General features: G+C 45.3%; 1 protein-coding gene across 7 annotated transcripts in view; it reads left to right on the plus strand.

The window, feature by feature from the left end:
• LOC131444521 (AT-rich interactive domain-containing protein 1B-like) overlaps positions 1-12,487 on the plus strand; it is a 204,799-nt gene that overhangs the window by 52,841 nt on the left and 139,471 nt on the right. For all 7 annotated transcript variants that reach the window (XM_058614911.1, XM_058614906.1, XM_058614910.1 and 4 more), the window contains one exon: positions 10,715-10,918. In XM_058614911.1, coding sequence (XP_058470894.1) covers positions 10,715-10,918 — 204 coding nt within the window. The remainder of the gene's footprint in view (positions 1-10,714; positions 10,919-12,487) is intronic.

Consider the following 12,487-nt stretch of genomic DNA (forward strand, 5'->3'; position numbering starts at 1 on the left):
TTACCGTTTGCCCACATGGCTTCTCCTGGATGACCCCTGCAAAACTAAAGGCTATAGAAGTTTCTGGATCAAAGCTCAGAGAGAAAAAAAAAAAAGGTCTGCCCTCCATAAACGTCGGCTCTGCTACATATCTCTGGCAGGAGCCCGGGAAGAAAGATGGCACAGGGTGTGAGGTCAGGAAGACAAATCTGCAAGGCAATAACGATACGACCAAGTCAACAGATGCCTTTTTATAAAGGCTAAGTAGTAGTAAAATGTGGGCTAATGTGCTTTAATTCAGCCGTTACTCGACGACATAAACAAATCTCATTGCGGTGAAGTTGTTGTAGCGTTAGACATGTGGTCTTTTGGTTTGTGTATTTATGATATTGAACTGTTTTCTGTTACAGAGTATGATTTGTTTCACTTACTCCGCGTCTACTTCTAAACACAGAGATTACTGCAGAGGGCAACCGTTAAATATTAACAAATGTCTGTCGTTGTCAAGCGAATCAGCTCCATGTGCCTTGTTTCTCAGCGTAGCCGCGTTTAGATCTTGACGACACAAAGAAAGACTTCCTCTGTATACGCACAAACACTCCCCTCAGTCAGGTCTGATAGTATTGCCCGATCGATGATGGACTCGACTTACAGATAGCGATCCATCGAGGCCAAAAACGAAGGCAGAACACCAACAACACAAGCAAACGTGTCCACAACATGCCGCACAGTGCCTCAATCTCATCTCCACAAACACTCAGGAACTCGTTTAACCGCTCTGCCAACACGTTGGCCCCGCGCTGCCGTTCACTGTGATGCACTGGGCTGTGTATTTCAGGCTCGGCTTTACTGTCGTCTGTATTAAAAAAAAAAAAAAATCCTTGTCAGAGTTGAAATACAATGAAATTCTTTTGCTCTGGCAGAAGGATCTGGCTGCATCTGTATGACAAATCAAACGTTCCTCATGCTGTTTTCCAAATGTTTGAAACCTATTCAAGTCCTATTTGGCCCAGATCTGACAGCTATAAACTTGGCTCAGAACATCCCATTTTCTGCCGGCTGACTGGGATGAATAACAGCGGAGAGGCCAATATTGTGGTCTAGCTGAGCACGGCTGACTCCTCTGTCTCTGTGATCCCTCTATCAATAAGGAACACAGGCCTGTCAGAAGGCCTGCCAACTGTCTGGCTGTCCACGCAGCCTGCTCTCTACACAACATCTGGACACAGATGGTATACAATGATTACACACACACAGACACATTTGCACACGCAAAAAAAACTTATGACATGTTTCTCTCCTATTGGTGGACATTGAAAGACATGCTGTGCATTATAGTTGTTATAGTGGTGTGTGCGTGTATTGTTTGCTCCGATTGTGTTCAGGATTACTTTTACAAGCAACCGCCGTGTGTAAAACACACACACACACACACACACACAGAGATGTAATGCATTCCCGAGCCCCTCATCATAACCCTAACCTAAATCCCTAAAACTGAGTCTGAACCCCTCCCCTTTATAGTCCAGCCAAAAATCCCAGTACAGACACACACACGCACCTCCCTTCACAGATTTTAACACGCAATGATGTCTGTGTGTTAAAGCCAATGGATCCTGCGGCTTCTCCAGGGAAATATGTGCGTCCCTTTAATATGTCTGGCCTTTAATAAAAACCCGAACATGAAAGGTCGGTCAAGGTTCAGTGTGTAAAACAACTCATGATCAGGCTACTTATTCTGGCCACACCGTGCCTTGTTTCAGTATAGATTTTTGTCCGCTCGCTGCTCGAATTCCGTTGAATTTAATAGCAATATGATTTATGTTGTTTCTTTTATGTCGGGGGGAGCAAAAACAAACGAGGCTAATGAAGGCTCCCGAGATGAAACTGTTAAAAGCAAAATAATAATTGAAGGATATTGATACCACGCTGATGTGTGTCATTTCCAGTGTGATCATATCCAAATCTAATTAAGGCTCTTAGATTACAAATATCCGTCAGTTTTCCTCAGTCATGTGTTATTCATATGGTCTGGCACTCCCAGTTCACCATAAACATAGCCGCCCGGGGGGGGGCTTAGCAATAATAAGAGTGAAAGGTGGAGTTCAGTGTGAGTCAGGGCATGTGTGTGTGTGTGCAGTCAAACCATGCATCAGGGCTCCCACAAGCCTGGAGCCGCTCATTGATCGACCTGGCTCTGCTCCACCCCCCACTTCAAGTTCCCAACCAGCTTCAGTGATTGATTCCCAGTCCATGGCTCAGGAGATGGGAGGCTTGTCCTGAGCCTGGGGCCTCACCGATGTCGAGCTGCAGAGGCTGCGGGAGGTGGGACGCCCATTTCCTGGACCTTTTAACCCAGGTCGAGGAGCCCATTTCTGAGGAAGCCTTCACAGCAAGGTGGAAGGAGTGGAGGCTCACATGCATTATAGTGGAAAATTAAGGCCATGCCTGCTGCTGCTGCTGCAGTGACTGCAGTGTGAGTGCAACGTTTATGGATACAGGAGGTGGAAAGGTTAAGAGATATTGGTGCAAGGGGGGGAGATTGGAGGGAAAGAACAGTACAATAACATGCTATTACACAATCTGTCATAGCCCCACACACACGCGCTGTTCTATTAAACTGAAGACATTTTCAGGCTCCAGTGACAACATCTAACCTGCTGCGTTTGCATCCACACGGGTACATCGGCGCCGTACATCAGCGCGGCCCCATCTTCGTGTCACCTTATGATGGCCGAGCAAAGAGGGGAGGGGGGTTAGGGTGAAAAAAAAATATGAAAATCAATTTTTTTTCTAATTAACTTTGTAAATTTCCCGCTGAGCTATCAGACTGTTGTGTCGTGCCGAGTCCGATAATGAAATCAATTTGGTTTAAATTGTTTCAGGTGACTTTTAATGAGTATCTAATATCCGCCTGAGGAAGGAAGGTCAAGATATCTGTTTGTTATTTGTGTTTTTCTTTTTTTTCTTTTTTTTTTAAAAGTGATGGATCACCCGCGGGAGAAATATGGATGATTCCATCCTGGAGGACTGGGCACTGCTCCAAAACAAACAGCATGGATGTAAATCCTTGTTTTTTTTAGTGGGGAGTCTCTGTAACTGCACCACGGGTGTGACCTATTTCTGACAGCGTTCTTTTTATAGATGCCCAACATTTGCTGTTTATTAATTACTTATTGGTTGGTTAGTTATTAAGATTTTCCAAGGAGAAAAGGTGAAAAAGAGCTTAGTAACTGGGTGTGGAACTTATTATAGAGTTACTTTTTAGATGAAGCTTTCAAATTCATAATTTAATCTCCTCCCCTTCCTTCAATGGGCAGCCTCCCAGCCTGAGTAGCTTGTTAAGCTTTGCCTTACAGGGAAGACTAATGGATGGCAGAGAAAGGCCCCTCAGGACCTTTTAGCATCGTTTCTGTTGGTCTGGCTCGCTTAGTATTCACTTATGTATTTTCACCCTACTCTGAGCACAATATCATGAATAACCATTGCTAATTCATAAACACACTTGGTGATACGGGACCTTGTTCATAATTATCCGAGCTGTAGAAACACAATTCTTCCCCAATACCATTCCATTAGCAAAGGTGGTGATTTCCTTGAATAACAGCAGTCTATAGCCTGCATATTTAATGCAACCATTCTGGCTTTGCTCCGGGAGACATGAGAAGCAAAGGGCCAGCACATTTACTCAAATAGCCTGTTCTCTCTCTTTGGGGCAGATGGAGTTATTGTTATTTTCTCCCCCTCCTGCCCATTTTTTTTCCCTCTCTCTTTCATTTGGTTGTGTAACAGCATCTCTCTACATGGGGTTCTGTGGGCCGGGGGAAGTTGGAGAGAGGAGTGCATTCCTCTCGTTCCACCACGGTCCTTAGATGAAATGGGCTCCTCTGTTCCAGGGTCACGACAGGCAGGAAACACACAGGACGGAGAGACAAGAGAAGACCGGGAATGTTGCAAGGCTTGCACTCCTCCTCCACATTAGTGACAGATTCTATGAAATTGACGAGCGGCGAGGTGATATTAAACGCTGCTGTTTTGTCATGTGACTTAAAAGCACGTGCTGTGAACTTGTAACTAATGAACGACCTTTGATCCATCAGCGTCTGTGTTCTACCTCGTTACGCAGAGGAAATGTAAATTCCCCCGCAAACGGAGGAGATTTGACTTAGCAAATTTACAGTCTCTGTTCTTCCGCACGTTTCCTCCACCAGACAATTGCATTTTATTTGTTTTCATTCTCTAATGGCGTGTCGTCAGCATGTCAGGCAAATCTAGTTTTGTCACTGAGTTTTTTTTTTTTTTTCCATCTTCTTCTTTTGCTCTCAGTCTCAGTAAAGGAAAAGGGCTTTGGTGACCCCGCGACCCCAATCTCACTCGAGACAGATGAAGCAGCCTCTATCCTTCTCCCTTCTCCCTCCTCCTCGCCTTCTCCTCTCATCTCTCCCATCCCCCAGCCCCCCCCCCTCTCTTAATGACGCCTCTGCGCCGGCCGTGACGAACCGTATGCCCGGCAACTTTTCCCCCCGATACACATGGGAGGAGGTTTGGAAGGCGGACGTGCGTGCATGTGCTTCTCGGGTGCCCCGGTGTTTGTATGCGTGTCCGCGCCAGGGTGTAAATATTGGTGTCAAACGCAGAGGGCAGCGCCGATCAGCGGCTCCAAGGACGACGCAGGAGAGACCAATTATGTGCATTGCGCCAAGCACAAAAGCATGCTGGTCGTCCGCATAACAGCAGCCTGTTATCTCCAGCTTCTCTCTGTCGTCCTTTCTCCTGCACCTCACAGCATTATTGTCAAACATACACACCCCCATCTCGTCTGTGGTGGCTGTCACTGCTCTGCAAAACTCAGATGAATTCACATAGGTAGCCAGTCTTCGTTCCTCGCTGCCTGTATCATGGAGGGAAAGCAGTGGTACTCTTCACGCTGTCATTGCATGCACACTGGGATGTGAGATGCGATTGTGTACCGAGATATAAATCACAGAATTTGGTCCAATCACAAGGGAACACTGCAGCTACTGTTACTTCACTGCACACTTAACAACAACAAGTTCAATTTTTAGCATCAGAGAAATTGATTTTGTTTTTTTAAAAGTCTCGGTCTCGGCAAAACTTGTGTTTGATCTGAAGTCTTTACTGTTGCGTTAACTTGCTTGAGTGCTAGCAGTGAAATTAAGTAATGAGCTGATAAAAAAGAGTGATCCTATTCCTCACCTAGGCCAGGCAAGGAGGAGTTAACGGCACACAGCTCCCCTCCTCTCCTCTCCCCTGCTCTCCTCTCCTCTCCTCTCTGCTTGATGACATCAGTATTGTCTCTGCATCCATGAAATTAATTTTTCTAATCTTAGTCAGCAGGAGCGGGGGAATTTGCACACATTAATATGGAACTCGATCTGTACTCGCCCACAGCTGCAGTCTCTCTTCTCCTCTTTCTCCTCCTCCTCCTCCTCCTCCTCATCTCTTCTATTCTCTTTTTACCCAATTTTTTTTCCTCCCCTCCTTGCTTGAAACAGTAGGCCTTAAATGCACAGGGTTTCAAGCCTGAAATGCAGAGCTTTGTTCAGGAGGCCCAGGCGTCGCTGGGCCTCATCGTGTAATAGGAAAAGGAGAGTGCTGCATGGTACAAATAAATAACATAAAAGACGAGGCTGATAGGCCCAGCAGAGCAGCAGCAGCAGCAGCAGCAGCAGCAGCAGCAGCAGCAGCTCTGGCTGCAGCATGTCGATTCTCCTGAGACGGACGTGTTAGTGCGCACGGGCACTGAGGATAAAGTGGATCCGTTGACAATAATTATCCTTATTTGTTTCTCCTCACAAATACACACACACACACAGGCTCAAATGGTTTCATCGCGCACTGGGATCCCGCCGTAGTCCATCCATGCAAAAGAGAGAGAGACAATTGTCAATACACACAAAAAAAGAGGCGTCTGGGGCCTAATTTTCATACTCAATCTGCTTTGATGCATCTTTGTAAGTAGATTATTATTTTTTGTGTGTGTTTGGTTTTTCTGAAGCATTTTCACATGGAAGTAATTTGTGATATGGTGAGCGCTTAATAGGTCTTCACACCTAATAGCAGACAAACGTGCGTCCCATTATTTCTCGCACTTCTCACTGAAGACTTGTATCTGAGCAGCAAATACGGTGAGGTGTGGCGCACTGCTACTACTGCTAACTCTTATATCCAAGAGGAAAATGCTGCTGCTGCTGCTGCTGCTGGAGGAGACGGCGGTAAACGACCAGGGATCATAATAGTTCACTAAATTGCCTTTTCCGCGGGTCCAACTATACTCCTGAAGTAGCAATCGCTCAATAAAGCAGCTTGTAGCCTCTAAAGACAATATGAAGGAACATCTTATTTTACAGTGTTGGACCACCACATACGTGTAACGACACAAAGTTCACTGTATTGTTACCACATCTGCTGTGTGTGTGTGTATGTGTGTGATTGTAAATAACTGAAATGAAGGTTGGATTCAGACAGGTGATGATCTGGTCATCCAGTGTGAAGATAACAATAGCAGTGTGTGTGTGTGTGTGTGTGTGTGTGTGTGTGTGTGTGGCTCACCACCACGGCTGACAAGTTTGGTTGTTTTATTTTTGGTTGTTCTTTTTTAATAATTTGTGCGCTCAAAATGAAATTGGAATAATAACCATTTACCAATATTGTTTTATGTCTCTTTTGATCCCAGTGTGTGTCTCATAATCCACATATCCAGGCCCTTTGTGTCGGAGCGTTTTGTCTGTTTTCTGATTAACAACTTAGCACATTAAAGCTAGAAGGAGGGGAAATTATTTTCGCAACATAAAAATGCTGTCGATTGAGCTCCAAAAAGCAATTTAGCAGGTTTCACCCCACAGTAATTTCACCCATGTTCTGTTTTAATGGCTTTGTTTTGAGAAAAAAAAGAGAGAGAGAATTTCAGAGCATTGGAGAGGAGTTCATAAATTGAATTTTAAATTTAGCATTTGAATTACCATTGTCTCCCGTGCCTCTTCTCCCTCCTCCTTGAATGACATGCCCAGGTGAACAAAAGTAAAAAAAACACATTTGAAGAAAAATAAAAAACAATTTCCGTCTGTATACCCTCTCTTGTTTGTTTTTTTGTTTTGCTGCTGTCCCTCCTGGCAAAATCACTTTGTGTCATATTCATAATTTTTTTCCTAAGTACAGCCATTTCTCTGAGGGGGAGGGAAAAAAATAACGTTTCAATTTGTCAAGAATTATTGTGGGGTGTGTTTTTTGTGTGTGGTGTGAGCGGAATGGTGGACGTATCTCTGGGAAAGAGAGGCTGCAGTGGGCTGAAATCTCACCTAGTGGAACTTGTCATGAGTGCAGATATGAGACTCTGTTTGGGGAGACAGCGAATAGACTCTTTTTTTTAACGTCCGTGGATAGGTGTGGATAATACCGCGTGTGGAAGACGGGCCAATGTGTCAGATGGCTCCATAACATTTTATTGCTGCTGCTTTATTTAAGAATTCCCCACGCGTGTGTGTGTGTGTGTGTGTGTGTGTGTGTGTGTGTGTGTGTGTGTGTGTGTGTGTGTGTGTGTGTGTGTGTGTGTGTGTGTGTGAGTGTGAGTGTGAGACTGGACCGTGAGAGCCTGTGTGAAGATTCTGCTAACACACATTTGTGTGCATGTGTGTGTTTAATGGAGCGTCTACTCCTCCGCTCCCAAAACTCTGAGGTTGTTTTCTGTATCCAGTGCCTTTTCTAAGTGTGTGTGTGTGTGTGTGTGTACAGTTGGTAGCAGTGTGTGAGGGGATTTATCTGTGTTGCGCTCAGCATTTTTGGCAAACAGAGGACCTCTTGAGATGCATTGGTGAACTGGATGTTGGGGAGGGGTGTGTGTGTGTGTGTGTGTGTGTGTGTCCCATATCACGGATGACACAGTGCCCTGGATTTCCAGACACTGCCGAGTGCTGCCCTTTCTCTGCGTCTGTGTGTGTGTGTGTACTTGTGTTTGTTACCTCTATAAGACCTCTTCTGGCACAAACGGTGACCTTGTCGGGACCAGTCGTCCCCCGTGGAGACCAAAAACCCCCGGTCCTAATGAGGCAGAACCTCATTTCCGAGGAGCTGATTGAGTTTTTGGGCTGAGATTTGATTTTAGGGTTAGGATAAAGATTTGGGAATACTGTTTTTCAAGCTGTCCAAATAAATGGAAGTCGACGCGAGTCCTTAAAAGGATCTGCGCGTGTGAGATGATTTGACATTTTTTGGAGTCTGGCCACAAATAAAAACACATTTTCCTCATCTGAAGAGCGAGCTTTAAGGGCCTGTGAGTCTCGCAGCACTCCACCGTAATCTGTTGTTTTATCACACGTTTTTAACTTTATCACATAATTGCGGTGTCTTTTTTTTTTATTATTTGGATATCACACCTGGTTGTATTGCAGTTTTGGGTTATTTTGTCATTATTTGTGCTACCTTTAACTAGAGGTAGTTACTGTTAGGTACTGGGTGAAAAAAGGGAATTCTAGCTGTTAAAGCTTACTCTTCAGATGAGGAGATGTGTTTTATTTGTTGACATCATGATTTGGACATAAATGTATTGCGTAAAGGACAATAAAATCATCAGTCTGACCAATTATCTAGCTTTAGGAGCATTCTGAATTAAGTCAGTAGATGACTGTTCAGAGGAGCAGTAGCACATGTCATATGTCTGTCTAAAAAATGGTCTCGTCTGCATCGTCGTTCATCAGTCAGTATTTTAATTTATTTAACTGTCATAAATATTTGAAGTGGGCCACACGGTTGGTGTAGTGGTTAGCACTCTTGCCTTTGCAGCAAGACCCAGGTTCAGGACCCGGTTGGAACAAGGGCCTTTCTGCATGGAGTTTGCACGTTCTCCCCGTGTGTGCGCGGGTTTTCTGCGGGTTCTCTGGCTTCCTGCCACAGTCCAAAAACATGCAATATGGGGATTTAATTGACCATAGGTGACCTGTCCAGGATGTTGCTCTCCGTCTATTGTCCCTATGTCAGCTGAGATTGGCACAGCGAGCCTCATGTGGAGGATAAAGCGGTCGAAAATGGATGGAACTATTTTCAAGCCGTCTCTGATAATCATCCTGTCAAACTGTCTTCCAATACTTGGGATATATCTGCACTTCTTCTTTGTCTTTGGCCTATTCCGTGTGGGGAATGATCTACTTATTAGCGATGTCATTACCTGCACATGAGCAGGACTTCAACTGTGCATTAACTCACACGATGAAATGTCAGGAAAGTACTTTTTTTTCATCTTTCTCTGGATTAGACTCATGAAATCCCAGTGATGTTGCAAAACTTCCCTCCTCCTCGCGTAAAATAACGTTTAGAAACCAACTTTTCTTTCACACGCACACACACACACACACACGCATGCACACACTGCCCAAACAGACTTTGTCTCTTTCCCTCAATCTTTCTGCCTCACACTCTGTGAATTAGTCCAAAACTACTCCGTGCACATGCCTCAGAAGACAGAACCACTTTAAAACTAGAGCGCGGAAACCGTCTGCACGTAACCCGCTGAATAAAGTGCTCCCATCCCCTGACATGTCTTCTTGATATTAGCCTGGCAATATGAGGCAGCAGCAATTTCTCCTCTCCACTAGACGAGGTGATATTGAGTTGGGGAGAAGAAAGGGAACTGAGGAGGGAGCTGGTGGTGGTGATGGAGTGGGAGGGGAGGGGGAATGAGTTGGAGATGAGAGACAAGAAGTGTAAGTGTGTGTGTGTGTGTGTGTGTGTGGGTGTGCAAGAAACCGTAGGAGCAAAATGTCATAAATCACACATGATCCAGCACGGAGGAAACAAAGGGTAAGGAAGTATGAGAGGGTAAAAGAGAGAGGAACTCCACATAATCTGCCTGCCAGACAGACAAACACACCGCTTTGAATTGGCGGATTAGCATTACCTGACATACTGTACTGGAATTTTGTAATGACTGTGACCCTGAACAACCCGTAAAAAAAAAAAAAGAGAGCGAAAATCTTCTCATCGGAGAAGCTTGGATGAGGTGTGTCGACGGGTAATTTTCACTGTTGGAAATTCCCTGCAGGGATTCAAACTTTAAACCTACGAACCTGTTGCAGGTTTCTCAAACTTTGGGTCCCCGCCAACCTCTCAACAGCCATCACCTGCTCTCTCGTCGTTATTCACTACAGCAATAAAGTCAACGTTATCATCAGTTTCTCTGTCATTTGCTATGAGCACCGCCGACGTTACAAGTGCAGAAGAGGTTCCGCGCACTGGTTATTGGCAACGTTGGCTTGTGGTTGTGGGAACAAGGCCATGGGGGTTTTTATTGCTATTGCTTCCCGTCGCTTTAAAACAACATTTACGAGTCTTTAAATACGCTTTCAGACCCTGAAAGAGAAAAAAATACAAGCTCCGGGTTTTAATTAAATCATTTTTACTTTGGCACCTCGCCAGCAAAGTTTGCTCCCAATCACTACGCGATGAAGGTCTTTGCTTACTCGATTCCATTTATTGTTTTTTTTTATGACCTGTAGACGTTTATTTAAGGCTTCCGCTCGCGCCGCGACTCTAAAATAAATCAGTGGTGGCTGTGGTTTGGAGAGAGCGTACGCTAAGTGGACTCCCGTCACAGGCTCTGACTTGGCAGATGTTGGATGAATTCCTTTTTGAGCGTCGCTCAGACTTTCACAATGCGCCGTCATGGATGGATGGGAAGTATTAGCCAAGATTGAAATGCTGACGACACATCATTTCCCTACAGGTGTCCTCCATGGACTTTATGGCTATGAAGCGGTCGCAGCTGTACGGCATGGCCAACAATCCTTACTCCGCTCCACAGCAGCCAGGGGGTGGACCATACCCTCCTAACCAGCCATATACGTCGCCGCCGCCACACCGCTATCCAATGGGCATGCAGGGGAGGGGCCAAATGGGCCTGGGCGGAATGCAGTATCCACAGCAACAGGTATGTAAACAAACTTGTGTGACTCAGCCCCCTCTGCAGTGCCCATTCCACATAACGTCGCTGGTGTTATAAACGATATTGCGCTGGGACGCTCGCCTCATGTCGGGGAGTATTCTCCTGTGATTTCAGCCTGCAGGCTTTGGCGTGATCAGTTTTAGATGTGACCTGACATAGCAGGCAGCACATCGCACTACCCTGGCATGTGGTAGTGGTGTCACTCCTGATCATCACTTAGTTTTCCACACAGAGAGAGAGAGAGACGGGTTTGATGTTTGTGTGTGTGGATTTTGCTTATTATCTATATCTGTGCTTTTCTCCATGTGACTTTTATTGTGTATATCTTTAAGGAATGCTCAGTGTTAAGTAAACACAGACCTACGTCACCGACTCTTTGCTATACAAGAGGTCTGTGTTGGAAACAAAAGTGCCTCTGTCTGCGTGACTGAGTCTTCAGAGAGTCCTATTTAGACTGGAATTGTGTGTGTGTGTGTGTGTGTGTGTGTGTGTGTTGGAGATGGAGAGAAAGTGTGTTAGTGTATTGTCCCACATTTCTAGCAGAAAGCAAACGACCCCTCCCGCGTGCATGTGTGTGACTCAATTTAGCTCCATCAGTGTAGTTTGAAGTGAAACCGCTGTACTGAGCACCACGGCAAGAGAGGCGGGGGGGGGGTTTGGGGGGAGGGGTATGGCTGGGGTTAGCACAGTGTCCCCTGCTGTCACAGTCTGCCTGCTATATTTAGTCAGCCAGTGCTGTTGGTCTGGACTTGGACACCTCTCACAGGGGCATGCGAGCTTCTGCACACAGCTACACACAGAGAATGAATCTGCATTACTCATGTAGTGCTGCAGCTTCACTGATTTGCCTTCATATTATTACCGAGTGGTGCACGAAGAGTTAAAACCACTTTGACATAATGTGTATTACAGTCAACAGATGACGAAAGAAGAAGTTCCATTTTAGGAATCTAATGTTTATAATCTCATGTTTACCCACCGACAATGTGGCCCTGCAGATTTCTTAGCTTGTTTTTAATGTGTTAAAGTCACGTGTATTAATGTTTTTATAATAATAATAATAGTAATAATAACATACAAAACCATAACTACATTAGTTATAATTCAAATGACAATAATTCAGCTAATTGTGAGAGAACTAGCCATGGCATAACCGCCGATAAACTCAAATAACCAATTTTCCTCTCGCTGATTACACCGCGCTCTGACCGCGAGGCTTCATCTCCGACTCCGTTACCCAAGCTGCAGGTCTGCACCACCTCTGACGCGTTCTGATGATGTCAACACACTTCCCCCAAATAAAGCCTAATTGAGGCAGTTTGGGGATTAGCTGTTTGAAATACACACAGTTGGGAGCAGACAGTGGGCGTGTGCACGGCGTGAGAAGACGCCAGACAAGAGAGAGAGTCATGCCGACGTGTGATGACGAGCAGCCCGTCACACACACACACACACACACAGAGGAAAATGCATCCCTGGTTCTGTTTTATGATGAAATCCTCGGACGTGTTACATAGGGGAGGCTGAGCGTCAGCATAGCAATCACAGCATAGT

The sequence above is a fragment of the Solea solea genome, chromosome 18, assembly GCF_958295425.1.
Source record: "Solea solea chromosome 18, fSolSol10.1, whole genome shotgun sequence".
NCBI lineage: Eukaryota > Metazoa > Chordata > Actinopteri > Pleuronectiformes > Soleidae > Solea > Solea solea.